Raw genomic sequence first — 15,488 nt, forward strand, 5'->3', positions numbered from 1 at the left:
GACTTCCTCAAGAACTGCACCATCAAACCCTTGCTGTACTTATGATATATCGATGACATCTTCATCATTTGGAGTGAGAACCAGGAATCTCTAATTGAGTTCCACCAGAAATTCAACAGTCACCATCCCTCCATCCAACTTTCTTTAGAATACTCCAGCACCAACATCCCCTTTTTAGACACAAGGATCAGTATCCAGAAGGGTAAAATACAGACCACAGTATACAAGAAACCCACAGACCAACACACATATCTGCACAAAACCAGCAATCACCCAAAACACAACAAAAAAGCTGTGATATACAGCCAAGCCCTCAGATACCACCGCATCTGTACTGAAGAGAACACCCGGGATTGCCACCTCACCAATCTGAAAAAGGCTTTCACCCAGCAAGGACACTCCTCCAGAGAGGAAGATCGCACGTTTGAAAGAGCCACCTGGATACCACGTGAAGAACTGCTGCAGTACAGAAGAAAAACACCCACAAATTGCACACCGCTGGTTATGACCTATCACCCATCCCTTGAACCTATATGGAAAATCCTCAAAAAATTGCAACCCATATTAGAAAAAGACCCTAGTCTTAAAAAAATCTTCCCAGAGCCACCCATCCTAGCCTTAAGACAAGCACCAAACCTCGCCAACCTCATCACAAGAAGCAAACTTCCTCAGCCCCAGAACACACCAAAAGGATCCAGACCGTGCCATGACAAGAAATGCAAAACCTGCCCCCACATCTCCACCACCTCCACTATTACTACACCCCACAACAGAGCCATCAGCATCCCAGGATCTTACAGCTGCACCTCCAAGAATGTAGTATACCTCATTCAATGCACCAAATGCCCTGATGGAAGATATGTAGGAGAGACCAGACAACAACTGCGCACCAGAATGAACGCACACCGGAAATCCATCAAAGACAGAAACACCCAATTACCGGTGGGGGTACATTTCTCACAGGAGGGCCACTCTCTCTCCAATCTCTCAGTCCTGATCCTCAAGGGAAATTTACACAACACATCCCAGAGATGAGCCTATGAGCTCCATTTCATCAACCTGCTGGATACTAGAGATCAGGGACTAAACATAGACATTGGATTTTTGATACATTACAATCTGCCTGGCAACTGACTCCCCAGCCCAGCCCAGCCCCTGGCTTCTTTACTTTTCACTCCATCCAGGAAGAGCACGCAGCAACTGCTGCAGCGTCCTTAGCCTGACGAAGGGTTTTTGAACCCGAAAGCTTGCTTAACAACTATTCTCCAACCATTTGGGTTGGTCTAATAAAAGATATCAAATTCACCCAAGGAACCTTGTCTGCCTATATCCTTAAACCAACACGGCTACAACCTAAACCCCTGCAATTACAACAGGGACAGTTTTTGGCATAAGTCCTACGTAAGGATCAAACTCACACTCCTGGAGTTGCAGCAAGATGCCTCGAATGCTCTGCCACACCTCCCCCCTTTCCTACAGTGAGTTGAAGCATGATGCACAATGGTAAGTATCTACAGCCTTGGGTCCTACTTAAGGACCTTAGGAGGGTCATATGCACATACAGCTCTACTGAAATGCTGCCATCTATAGGGTGGAAAAGTGGCAGTCTGTTGCACAGCAAATGAGTGTAAACAGGAAGTATGGTTTTGTCCCAGGATGGCCTGCAAAGCCCATTGACTCTGAAATGCTCCGTGTGGTCTACAAAGACCATGCACCATTGAAAAGATCCCTCTTTCAAAGTCTGCATCTATAAGAATTACTCTGTATTTAGTGGACAAAACCCACTTTTCATATAACTTGACTGAGGCCCGCTGGTTCCAGTGGAAATATACCAGTAATGAATTTGGCCAAGTATTTGTAGGTAGAATTGACCTATCCAAGATCTGAAACCATGGCAGAAAGGGAACTAATTTTGACTCAAGAGAAAGCCACAAAGTTGTCTCCTCCTGCTGCAACCTTACTAGGAAAGGCACTAATCTACAGGGGTTCATCACACCTTCGTGGGACAGTGAGCATAGCATAGCAATGTGACACCAGAACAAGGTTGTGTTTTTATGCTGGGATGTCACACAGTAGTAGCATGACTTCCTCCCATATGCATGTAGCATGTGTTGACAAAGGTATAAGATTTGATGAAAGCAAGGGCTTGCTTTGGGCATTTCACTAGAGTCTTTACTATACAGGCTCCTCCTCCTAAGTTAAAATTGGGCAAGGGAATGGAGCCACCACATCACTGAGCAAAAACTTAGCAGCAGTGGGAAGTCCACCAGGGACTTAGGTACTGCTTTCAGTTTTACATGGAAGGCATTCAGATGCTACGGTGATGGATGGCAATGTAAAAAACTGAGAAAGATAGCTACAAAGAATGACCCCATCTCTAGCAGGGCTAGAAATCTTCTCCTGAATGCCAGACAGAAGGGCAGGATACCAGAAGCTCTTTATCAGTACACAAAAATATATCAGTATTACCATCTTGACCCCTTTCATCTGAGGCTGTTCAAAAGCTTTACTGATATGAATCCAGTCTTTCAATGCTCCCTCAGGAGGAGAGTGGGACAGGGAGTGGGAGCAAAGAGGAGCTCACTCTTGCAACTCTCACATCCCAAGTAGTAAAACAGACTCAGAAAGGGAGATGGGAGATGTAGTGACCTTGTTCAAGGTCTTGTGTAGAAGCAGCAAGGGAACCCAAGAATCCTGAATGCCTTCTCCCTGATCTCTACTAGACCCTTCCCACAAGAAGATCTGGGGACTGATGGCTTTTAATCAACCCTTTAGGTTACCTCTGAGAGGCTGAGGCAGATGCACAGCCTGTGTTCCTCAGCCATCCTGGCATCCCTGTACCTCAGCAACTAATGGGGCCTAGACCTGTGAGTTGCTGAGTACCCATGACTCCCATGGGCTTCAGTGGAGTTGAGGGCACTTGCCACCTTGCAGGGTCAGGTCATTCATTCTCCTGCCTCCAACAACCGCTTCTTCCCCTGCCCTCCCTTCCCAAAAAGCAGCTTGCACTTCAACTTCTCTGTGTCTACTTCCCTAGCTGTAAACGGAAGATGACGACTATTACTATCTCTGAACTGGAGTATCATGCAGGAGTCCCAGATCCAGATACGGGTACCCATGGGTTAGGTTAGGCACTGCACAAACATAATGCTGATCCTCCAGTGCTGGAGGCCAGGCAGAAATTATGGGTCTGAGTTACATCTATGTTGATGAGGAGCCCAGATGCTGACCGAAATGCCTATAAAGATGCACTCCTTCTCTTCTTGCTTCCCCTCAGGCGCTGACCTTTTTTCTAGCTTTAGCTTACAGACAGACCTCCTAAACTCATACCTGCTAGTCACATGGCTGTGATTCCCCCCCTGCCCCCTCCCCTGTTCCCGCTGCCAAAATCTGCGTAAATATAGAAACCTTCTTACAGTCCCAAGCCTTGGCCTCGCACAGTCTGTCAGTTATAATCACAGCTGAGCTCTCCAAAGCTCCCCTCAATCATACTGATCCTGTCCCCCTCTCCCTCCCCCTTCCCCTCTGGCTGGTTGCTAGCTAAAAATAGCTTGTTCCATTACAGAGGTTTACCTTGTGCCAAGCTCTTTTTCTCTCTTTCTCTATACATGACACAGGCACTCTTTCTCTCTCTCTCTACCTCCTCTTCTTCCTCTCCTCCTAGAAGCTGAATACAAATCAGAGGAGTAAATACTCCTCCATATATTTTAGCCTTGTCTACCATAGCAAATTTACAGACTTGGTATCAGCCACAAGGTGAACATGAATTTATACGGAAACCTTGGGAACCAACGTCTCCTTTGTTTGATTATAGATCAGGGATGGTGGCAGAAAGTGGGTCAAACATATGGCCCAGAGGTCAGATCCATGCTGTGGAGCTACTCCAGCTGGCTTGCTGGGCTACCAGTGGGCCAATGAATTGACGGGCATGGTTAGCAGTGGGCAGGGTCTATCACAAAATTCAGTGGCCTGAGGCCCCAGTGGACATGTCTGTTGGCAGCCAGGAGCTGAGCAAGGACTGTGGCAACACATTTCTTTCTCATCCTGCAGCTGACTGGCCCATGCCTGCTTGCCCCACTGCCATTGTGTTGTCTGCTGCTGACCCATACCCCAAGCTGGATCTGGCCATCTGAATCCAGCCTGAGGCACAAGGTGAGGTTGATACCCCAGAGGTATGACATGGGCAAATTTCCCCACATGCACCTGTCACACCAGATGGTGTGTCTCAGCCCAGATCAGCAGCAGCCTTTTTCATATGGAAAAGGGAAGAGGTACCCATGGGCCAATCAGTCCCTGCCTTCTTGGCTGAGCTATTCAGAAAGCAAGCCAGTCGGTGTTAACTGTGGCCATATTGCTTCTGTGAGGTAGAAATCCCTGCTCAGAGGAAGACCCACCAAGCTCATTCTACAGAAATCACCCAAGAGCCCCCAGGTTATTTTAGATTTTGGTCATGATGATTGATCCACACTGGATGTGAGTTGGTTTATTAAATTCTTGGAGGGGCACAGAATTAAAACAAGATAAAATAAAACCTAGAAAGCCACCTACTTTGGGCAAGATTTCAGCAGTCCACATGCCAGTTGACAATAGGATCTTTAGCTGCATTAAGTAATTAACTAAACTCTGCTTTCAGTTATACTGGTGTAAATCTGAAGTGACTTCAGTGGAATCACTCTGGGTTTATACCATAAAAATCAAAGAGCAGAATATGGCCCACTAAGTCTGAGAAACATATTGGTGTAGCCAGCTAGAAAGTAACCTTTTCTCTGTAGTAGGCTCACAGTCCACTCCATTGCTGTGGACAGAGTGTCGAGGGGCTGTATTGCAGCAATACTTGGTTCTGAGAGAGTTGCATCAATGGGGTGACAAAGGGTTTGTTATCTCACCAATAGTTACACTTATGGCTGAAACACCAAGCGCATTATTTCTTGACTGGGGAGTGTCAACAGATCTTTGATCCTTATAAGCCTGATGTTTTAGGTAGCTTCATTTGTAACAAATATTTTGGACAATAACCTTTAGGCATCAGGGCTTCCCAATTTTATTCATCGCAGGCTCTTTTAAACTGGACAGTGCATCCCAGACTGAGCCAGGGCATCTATTCAGGTTTCTTCTTTAGGATGCCAAGTCACTTGAGCCAGCTGGTTTATTGTGACCCTTGCTGTACCTGTTAATATGCCCTGTACTATTGCAGGGATTTTGAGATGTCCATTGTACCAGCTATGTTAAATAAATATAATTCCAGGAGGACATGGAGTATGATGTCATTTGACCAGAATGAGATACTTTCATGGTTAGATTTAAAGTGCAAGCAGGATCCATGCGACTGTTTTCAATCTGGCTAATAAAGCCCTTTCCCTATAATCAGGGAAATATTACCCAATATCTCTTTAAAACTGAATTTCCCAAATCAGCAAGAATAACAACCTCTAGTACTCAAACCCGCTTCATTCAACATCATAGCCCAGACTTCTGTCACATGTGCTGAAGGAGTAACACCCTCGCTTGTTTTTGTAACAAGCTGCTATCCTCAGTGAGCATCAACTACTAGATAGAGAGGGGAATGTAGCGTACGTTTTGTAAGAGTGTCACATGGCATGGGTCCACCTTGTACATGCAAATTGAGCACTTAGCATGAATGCATGGTTTAGCTTCTATAATTGATGGACATGTTTTCAGAGGTCCATTTGAAAATACACTTCAATGTTCAAATCTCCAGCTGTGAACACCTTTGCATCGCAATGACACATCAGACAGGATTCCTGCATTCTGCATAGACTCTTACCCTCCTCCCAGCTCTTATATGAGCCTGCTTTTATGCTCTCACTGCACAAAGACACCTTGGGTAAACGTTACCTTCTTTGGCCTCTCATGGTGGGACATGTGCTTCTCCTGAGTGGGTGATGCAGACTGGCTCCTTCTCCCAGAAATGAAGGAGCTACCTCCGGAGTGACGTGATGTCTTCTGAGAGAAGTGGGGATAGGAAGCAGAGATGGAAAACAGACAAAAAAGAAAGGAGAAACAGTGCCTATGAGGCTGGGGCTTCACCACTACTGCAAAATTAAGACTATGGGCATGTCTACAAGAGGTTACTGTGCAGTAAACCAATGCCCTAGTTCTTTGCATGTCTCCTGTGGGGACACTCTTAGTGTGCATAAGGGTGAGGTAGCTTACTTCACTTTCAAATACAACTATGCTCCCTCACACAAAGGTGCCTGGGGCATGTTAAGTGTGTCCACCTGGAGAATTAGTGCTAAGTAGGTACTGCAGTGTGTACTCACACTCACTCTTACTGCACACTAACTTCCCTATGGGGGGAAGCCCTCCCAGAGGCCGGACAGGCCATGGTATGGAGGATAGTGCACATTACCTTTTCACTAGAAAAAAGATTACAAATGCACATGATAATCTCTAGAGCCAACCCCCTGGGCATGCTGAATGGAGACAGGGGATTAACAAGCTTTCCCTTATATCCCCTTTCCTGCCCAACAGTTCTCCATCTGTTCAGACAGACAGTCTTTCCCCTCTCAGTTTCCCATTTTGAATCCCTCCCCCGCCCGAAGTCCTGTTGTACATTTTTTCCTGTTTCCACAGCAATCAGGGTCAGAACAAACTGCATGGGGCACTGGGTCCCAATAACCATGTTTACTAAATACAAACAACATGAAAAGCCCAGTCACCCATGCCTGCTGCTGCTCTGTCTGGTTTCCAAAGTGTAGAACACAGTGAGCGCTAGAGGGCTCACAAACTTTTAAAAGGAGATGACTCAGTTCGTATATATTAAATGGCCAATGCACAAAGAAGTGTATCAGGAAACAGGAGGGGCTAGACCCAGCCTGTGGGTGGAGCATTGTGAGAATGGTATAGATGAGGAGGCAAATTCTACCAGCAGCAATACTTTGACATAATTTACACCACCCTGGACTGCCACAAGGTTGGACACATCACAAGACAGACCCTGCTAGCCTCTCCTGAGCACTATTGTTTAGGTTCTAGCTCCAGACCCAAAGCCTGTGGTTTAAGCACTGCCCTAAGCATGGTCAATACTCTTGGGTAGGGCAGCGGGTGAGGCAGGCCGTGCTCAGATCCTTGTGAGGGGAGGTATTACTGCTTTGTGCATCAACAAACAAGATATAGGACCATAGCTGTCCTGGGTAATCACGGGAAATAGCCAAGCAGAGAACACAATCTCTGGTTTGACTTTGGGGAGAGGGCTGAACACCTTACTCACTGAATGTGGCAGCTCTGATAAGTGGGAAGGGGACTGGGAAAAGCCAGCAAACAAAGGAGCCACTGAGAGGTAAAAGATGTAGTGAAAGGATCAGGTTTCCTCTTCAGCAGTGGTGGAGAGAAGGAGTATATGCAAATTGTGACAGTGCAGAAAAAGGAACCCTCTTCTGACTTTGTGCCCTGTGTCTAAGCAGAGAGGAGGGAGAGCTCCCTTCTCCTCACCCCACATCCCCCCTAAATACCAGGCACCATCCTGGTTCTCCTTCCCCATTTTCCTGGGACTGTGTGTGTCTGTGTGTGCTTATGTGCATCCATACATATATCACCACCAGACTCACTGTCCTGCATCTCCCAGGTGGCTTTGTATAACCTCTGGGCTGCTGTGAAGGGCAAAAGTTAAGGCTGTGCTCCTATAGCCTGAAGGCTGCATTACAGCCCTGCACCCCCGCAGCGCTCTGGTTACTATCCTTCCTGGTCCCAGAGCTGTGCTGCACATCAGGAGCAGTGTTGGGCTGCTTACATCAGCTCTAAGAGGTTTATGCATCTGGAAAATTTTCTCTTGGTCCCTTGAGGCTCATTTACAGTCCCACCCAGAGCGGTGCACAGAGGCCTGAGCAGGAGGCCAGGATGAGGGATCTGTAGCTGCTTAAAAGAATTAAAGATGCTAATGAAATCATTGAATCCTGGAAAAGTAGAGCTGGAATGGACCTCAGGAGGTCACCCCGTCCAATCCCCTGCTTAAGGCAGTACCATTCCCATCTAAACTGCCGCATAGAAATGTTTGACCAATCTAGTCTTAAAACTGCTCAAGCAACCCTCCTCCACAGTTATCAAGCATATTGCTCCAAAACATCATGGACACCCTAACTCGCCACAGGTAAAGTAGGGGTGCAAGGGCACTCGTCCATGTCTTGCCACTGCAAGGACAGGAAATCATTTTTGAAAAACACTTGAGAGCTCCAGGGAAGGGGATAATGCCCCCCACCAGAAAAGCAAAACCCTCTACAGTTGATGCCAATTTGACTGCAGGGTAAAATTCCTTCCTGATCCCCTTTGTGGCAATTGGTCTGACTCTGGATGGAGAAGCAAGACCCTCTAGTCAGGAACCTCTAGGGTTTTTTTCAGTCCCAGCAGGCGCTTCAGCGCACTTTCATCAAAGTCCCCAGCCTTGGCTGCATCTGACACCCAATGTTTATGGAGAAGGTTAAACCTCCTCCCCATGACATAGTAGTGTAACTGAGGGGGACCACTGGGGCAACTGCCCTGGGTGCTACTTTTAGCGGTGGGGGAGAGGAGGGGAGAGCGCAAAAACAGCAGCCACTACAGCAGTGGCTGTACATGCCACTGTCAATGGCACCATGACAGCCAGTGTTTTCCTGTGCACAGCTGCTAACCCAGGCATGGAGCTGCCCTGCTGTACCTCTGCCCTGACACCTGTAGCAACAGGAGGGGAAAAAATTCTTTTTAGCCTCATGTGGCAACCAGCACAACCCAGAATTATGGGGAAACCAAACACTTTCCACTCTACACTGCAACCTGCAGACCACAAACACAATTCCATGAATCCCAAACCCAAACTAGAGAGTCACAACTCCTTTTTCTGCCATCCCATTTCCTCCATAAACTTGTTCCAGCTCTTTAATTTCATTTCATAACCAAGCCAGCTGTTGAGCTATGCTTCATTCTCATGCTGCTGAGCATGATCCTCACCAGTTTCTGATGCATGTGTGAGGTCTCCTGAGCATCTAATGGTGGCCTTTCACAGCACACTTCAAGCAATGCTACTCCTAAATAATCCCTGACCAATGCTTATCTGATCTCTTCTTGAAAATGTCCAGTAAACGACATTCCACAACATCCCCAGGCAGTCTATTCCACTGCCTCATTGTTCTAACAGTGACAATATTTTCTCCTGATATCCAACCTAAATCTGTAATATCAAGTCACTGCTATGCATCCTACTTTCTGCAGTAAGAGAGAAAAGGCATTCTCCCTCTTCTTTGTGGCAGCCTTGCAGATATCTGAAGATAGCTATTGTGTTCCTGCTTAATTACCTTTTTCACCAGCCGCATAAGCTTATTTCTCTCAACTTCTCCTCATATGGCTTGCCTTCCAAAACCTTTGGCTTTTTGTCACCCACCTTTGGACCATCTCTAACTTCTCCATGTCCTTTTTAAAATGCAGAGCCCAGAATTGCACACAGTACTTTAGATGAGACCTAACCAAACTGACTAGAGCAGGGGTAGGCAACATTTTTTGGATGGAGTGATGAAAGAAACACAATGTCTACCTTGGAAGGTGCCGGAGTGCCGACATGCCAGAGCCCGGAGCAGCTGTTTGCAGCCTCCTGGCCTGCTGGATCAGCCTGGGCTCCATGGCTGGCAGCAGCTGCTTGGAGCCCGGGCTGGCAGTGGTATGCCGAGCAAAATGGCTTTGCGTGCCATGCTCAGCACGCGTGCTGGGGGTTGCTGACCCCTGGATTAGAGTGTCATTCCCAGGGGCACTAACATTCCCATGTCTTACACCTAATACTCCTGCTGACACAGCCCCCTTTTTTACTGCTGCATCACACCGTGGAATCAAGTTGAGTTTCTGATCCACTAAAGCCCCAAGATCTATCGCCACAGTACTGCCATCCAATCATGTCACTCATTCTATATCTGTGTTTTGGATTATTCTTCCCAAAGTATAACATTTTGCATTTGTCAGCACTGAACTTATCCTTTTGCTCTAGTCCAGCTATCCAAACTATCAGGGTCCTTCTGAATTCTAGTTCTGTCCTCCAGTGTCTTTGCAAAACTTTCCAGTTTTGTGCCATCTGCAAATTTGCTCAGGAAGCTCTCTATTCCAGCATCCAAATAATTATTAAACATGCTGAACAGCACCAGGCTCAGGACAGACCCTTGTGGGACTCCACTTGAAACCTCCTAACATTTTAATATGGATCCATGTATAATTACCCTTTCCTTACAGCTATTAAGCCAGTTGACTATCCACCTTGCAGTAGTTTTGTCTAGCCCACATTTAGTCTATTTGTTTATGAAAAGGTTGTATGGGACTCATTCAAATCCTTACTGAAATCCAAGTACACTGTGCCTACTTCATTCCTTTCATCTACCCAACTAGTTGCTTTGACAAAGAAGAAGATCAATTTTTTTGGCACAATTTGTTCTTGGCAAATCTATGCTTGTTGCTCATGAACAGCCTTTCCTCCTCTGGATGCTTATGTCAGCTTCTTTATGATTTGCTCCAGCACTTATCTAGTATTATGTTTGGCGAGCCAGTCCATAATTCTACAGGTCCTCATTTCTGCCTTTTTTTTAAAGAAAGGCACTATTTTAGCCCTTTTCCAAACCTCTGGAACCCCAGCTTTCTCCCATGACTTGGTAAATATAATGCCCAGGGCTCTGAGATCTCTTCTCCCAGCTCCCTCAGTACCTTGGGAAGAAGTTCATTAGGCTCTCCTGATCTGAATTCATTCAAAATGATCAAGAGCTCTCTGACATTCTCTTTCATATCATGACCCTCTGTCTATCCCCTTCCTTGCCTATATAATTTTTCTTAGCTGACTGTCTGGCTTTCAGGGATAACAGCTACTCCTAGGCTCTGGTTAGCACTGTTGGCATTGAAGAACTGGAGATCAGATGGCACAGATTACGGTTCTCATCTATAAGTTTTGGGGATCTCTTTCATGCCCAGATCTCAGGAGGATGCAGGAGGAAGCCTTACCCCCTTTAACACAGGAGTAAGTACCGCTAGCAGGACAGAAGGACTCACCATTTTATTGAAGTGATACTTGCAGTAGCCACAATATTTGACATTGTCAACCTCCAGGACTTCCTCTTCACACAAGAGGCCAGCCATCTGGGCACTGAAACACAAACATCAGAAACCTCAGCCAGACTACATGCCTTGTCTTCTCAGATTTCATCAGGGGAACACGGGCCTGGGGTGCTTGGAGTGCTCAGGGTAACCCTGCCTCTCTGATAAACAGTTTGTGTTAGAGAGAGTTGGGAAAAAAAATTGTGGAAAAGTTTTCACCAAAATTAGACATTTTAGAAAAATTACACTCACACCAGAAAACTGGTCTAAAACAAATGCAAAAAAATTAATTGAAATCTTTGAAATTTTCTAGCTGCTCCACCTGTGATTCTTGTTTTTAGCACGGGGCTAAGCAACTAGTAATTATTCCATGGGGACACATCTCCTGAGCAAGAACCCCATGCTGTCGCCAATACACAGCTGGTAATCCCAGCCTTCCTGTGATAAATAGCATTGTTTTTTGGCTTTGAGGGTGCGCAAGGTACCAGACTTTAAAAATAACATCATTCACATTATGCTCTTGGATGTGCTGTGCTTGTGTAAGTACATTCCTAGGCTGTGAGCCAGCTGGTTTGTCCTTGGATTTCACCCAGTCCTAGAGACAGCCCCACTGCTCACAACACCTGCCCTGGGAAGACCTCTGTCTGCAAGAGCTTGCCACCCCAAGGGAATTCCCTCCATGTCCAATGGATGGCAGAAGTATTCCACCCACATAAGATAAAGTCAGTGCAATTTGCCCAGCTCCTCTTGCAATGGGCCTTTGTCTCCTGCCAAGGATAGCACCGAAGTTGTGCTAGTGAAAACAGTAGCCGGGGGCGTCATTGAGGAAATGCTGTAAGGGACTCACCAGGTGACGTGGAAGGCTTGCCGGCAGCCATGTCGATTGCAGGTCATGCAGGCCCCAGAGGCTGCTTTGCTCTCCCTGCCCTGTTCTTCACAGATATAGCAAGTCTGCAAAAAGGAAGTGGTGAGCTGTGAGTTTACTCCAATGGGGCCACACAGTGGGCAGCCAGAGGTAGGCTCTCCTCATGCCCCACAAACTAATCTGCATGCAGCAAAGCAGCACATCACTTATTGTGAGGCTAGAACTTGGTTTATTTCAGTTTTCAATTCAGCCTCAGCCCCACAGACCTCCATAACATCCAGGTCAAAGATAGCCTCATTCCCCACCCTCAGCATACATGCACACTTCTCCATGACACCTACTCTTATACTGCAGGAGGCAGATGAAACTTCATTCCTACAGGCCCACAAAATAGGGGGCAGGCGTGGGCCAATTGTCATTCTCTTCCTCCCTCCAATACCACGTGGTTCAAACTAAAGTGGGGGCACCCTGTCTAAGAACCTATATGTATCACAAGGCGGGATGTTCTCTTTGGAAGGATGAGTTGGGTGTAATGGGAATCCAAGGACATACACAAGTGGCCCAGTCGTGTAAGCCAGAGAGGAGATCAGGGTAACTTGTAAGAAAAGGACTCCACTTTTTCATGTGTCTCTAAAGGAAACAATATACCTTGATATAAACCTCAAACGTGCCAGAAATAGTGGGAAGATGAGAAGACAGGAAGGTCATCAGTGGGTAAGGGGATGGCATTTGGGGTGGAGGGAAGAAGAGGCAGCCTCACCTTGTTGAAGCGGTCATGGGGCACGTACTGCAGGACAATTGGCTCCATGGTCAGCACATTGGCAAACTGCACCTCAGGGATGTACAAAGCACAGACGACATGGGCCCAGCCTGGGGAGATGAATGGGATGGTGAGATAAAAATCACAGCAGGTAGTCAGAAAATGTGTAGACCCAAGCAGAACAGTAGATGGGTGCTAGGATGGACTCAAGGATAGAGGGGATAGGCAGGGAAGGGAAAGGATTTAATCACATGCTAGGCTTGAAACACTGATTCTCATAATTTTGTTGGAAACTCAGATCCTGTGATGATAGTCGCTAGCCAGCCAGCCAGACACCACATTTAGATTTTAAATAAGGAGGGGTAAAGATTTCTGGGAAAAGAAGATTTTTAAATGTGAACAAACAAATAACTCAGGATCTGACCCAGCCAGAGCCATGAGTTTCCAGGGAGAAGGATCACTCTCAGTAAAATACTGATGGGACAGGTTTGGAGGAAAGTCCCTTACTATAATTATCAGGCTGCTATGGGAGCCTGGTAGAAGGCTCTATTTCAGCAACTCCACATTGATTAAGGTCTGAATGAATTGGGAAACACAGAACTTTCCAAACCAGATGCAGAATTTCCATTTAGGGCCCATGGGGAGGTGGGACTCTTGGTAGGAGACAGCAAAGTTTCACCTGAGTGGATGAAACAACTCTGTTATTACAGAATGATCTTACAGCAATGTCAGTAGCATGGCTGCAATGATGACCAGTAACATGCTTATAACAGTATCTGCACAGGCCAAACCAAACCACATAATAACATGCTTGGAATGGGACTATCATGAATTAGACTACTTCGACTACCTAGACATCTCATAGGAAGAGCACTCAGCCAAATCCAAACGGTCACAAAGCTTCCTCACATGCATGGATGAGCTCTATCTGACTCAAGAAGTCTATGGACTGACAAGAGGCAAAGCGCTGCTCAACCTGGTACTGGCAATGGGGGATGATCTAGTCAGCGACCTAACAATTGAAGGGAAGCTGGGAGACAGTGACCATGAGCCAATCACTTTCATTATCCACCGTAAAGCTGACAAGTCAGTCAGCGATGCTGAAGTCCTCGACTTCAGGAAAGCTGAATTTGACAAGCTCAGGAGACTTGTTGGTGAGGCCCTAAGGGACAATGACCCAAAGGGGAGGGGAGTTCAGGATGAGTAGCTGATCCTCAAAGGAGTGATCCTGAAAGCACAAGCAATGTCTATCTCATCTTGGAGGAAAGGCAGCAAAAGGGCACAGCAGCCCCCTTGGCTCTGCAGGGAATTTATGGACCTCCTGCGTCTAAAAAGAAAGACCTGTAAAGGATGGAAGACTGGAACCACCTCAAAGGAGGAGTACTCTGCACTGGTCTGGACCTGTAGGGAGTGAACCAGGAAATCCAAGGCTGCGACTGAACTCCAACTGGCTACACATATCAAAGGCAATAAAAAGTCCTTTTTTAGATATGTTGGGAGATGGTGGAAAAGCAAGTAACATTGGACCCCTGCTAAACCAAATGGGACAACTGACAAACAATGCCCAGGAAAAAGCCAACCTGCTTAATGGGTATTTTGCATCAGTTTTTCACTAGCCCCAAGGGACCGCCCTGCTCAGTATGGTAAAGGATGGCCAGGGTAAAGGAGAATTGTTACCCTACATCAGCGTTGACCATGTGAAGGAACATCTTGAGAGACTGGACACCTTTAAGTCAGCCAGCCCTGACAGTTTACACCCCAGGGTACTTAAGGAGCTGGCAGGCATCATAGCTCAGCCACTGTCACGGATCTTTGAGAGCTCCTGGTGCTCAGGTGAAGTGCCCAAAGATTGGAAGAAGGCCAATGTGGTGCCTGTCTTCAAGAAAGGGAGGAAAGTAGATCCGGGGAACTACAGACCCATCAGCCTGATCTCTATCCCAGGGAAGATCTTGGAAAAAATTATCAAAGAGACCATTCTTGACAAGCTGGCTGATGGCAACATCCTGAGGGATAGCCAGCATGGGTTTGCTGTGGGTAGGTCTTACCTGACCAATCTTATCTTCTTCTATGACCAGGTGACATAACACCTGGACAAGGGAGAAGGGATTGATGTCATATATCTTGATTTTTAAAAAGCCTTTGATCTGGTGTGCCATGATCTCTTCATGGAAAAACTGGCCAACTGCGGCCTTGGCTACATCACAGTCCGATGACTGGGGAACTGGCTCTGAGGTTGGACCCAAAGAGTGGTAATAGATGGAAGTAAATCATTGTGGTGCACCATGACCAGTGGGGCCCCCATCCTTGGGCCTATACTCTTTAACGTCTTTATTAATGATGTAGACATTGGCATTAGAAGCAGACTGGCCAAGTTTGCTGATGACACCAAACTTTGAGGTAGAGTGTCCACACCTGAGGACAGGATGGTGATCCAGGCCGACCTAAACAGGCTCAGAAAATAGGTGGATGAAAACCTGATGATGTTCAACACCAAAAAATGCAAGGTACTCCACCTTGGGAAAAAACCCTGCAGCATGCTTATAGGCTTGGCAGTGCTATGCTTGCTAGCACCACGGCTGAAAGGGACTTGGGGTCATGATTGACCACAAGATGAATATGAGCCACCAATGCAACGTCGCAGCTGGTAAAGCGAGCAAAACTCTGGTTTGCATCCATAGATGCTTCTCAAGCAAATCTCAGGATGTCATCCTCCTGCTGTACTTGGCCTTGGTGAGGCCGCAGCTGGAGTACTGCATCCAATTCTGGGCTCCACAATTTAAAAAGGATGTTGAGAAGCTTGAGAGTCCAGAG

At 46.6% G+C, this 15,488-nt stretch overlaps 1 protein-coding gene across 5 annotated transcripts in view; it reads right to left on the minus strand.

The window, feature by feature from the left end:
* The window catches only part of MLLT6 (MLLT6, PHD finger containing), a 94,409-nt gene that overhangs the window by 64,214 nt on the left and 14,707 nt on the right, over positions 1 to 15,488 (minus strand). For 3 of the 5 annotated variants that reach the window (XM_014603631.3, XM_019482563.2, XM_019482561.2), the window contains exons 4-7: positions 12,678 to 12,787; positions 11,900 to 12,003; positions 11,008 to 11,101; positions 5,857 to 5,964 (exon numbers count right to left, since the gene is read on the minus strand). In XM_014603631.3, coding sequence (XP_014459117.1) covers positions 5,857 to 5,964; positions 11,008 to 11,101; positions 11,900 to 12,003; positions 12,678 to 12,787 — 416 coding nt within the window. The remainder of the gene's footprint in view (positions 1 to 5,856; positions 5,965 to 11,007; positions 11,102 to 11,899; positions 12,004 to 12,677; positions 12,788 to 15,488) is intronic. The other 2 variants (XM_019482562.2, XM_019482564.2) reach the window with 2 other exon arrangements.

This window comes from Alligator mississippiensis, chromosome 4 (genome assembly GCF_030867095.1).
Source record: "Alligator mississippiensis isolate rAllMis1 chromosome 4, rAllMis1, whole genome shotgun sequence".
NCBI classification, from domain to species: Eukaryota; Metazoa; Chordata; order Crocodylia; family Alligatoridae; genus Alligator; species Alligator mississippiensis.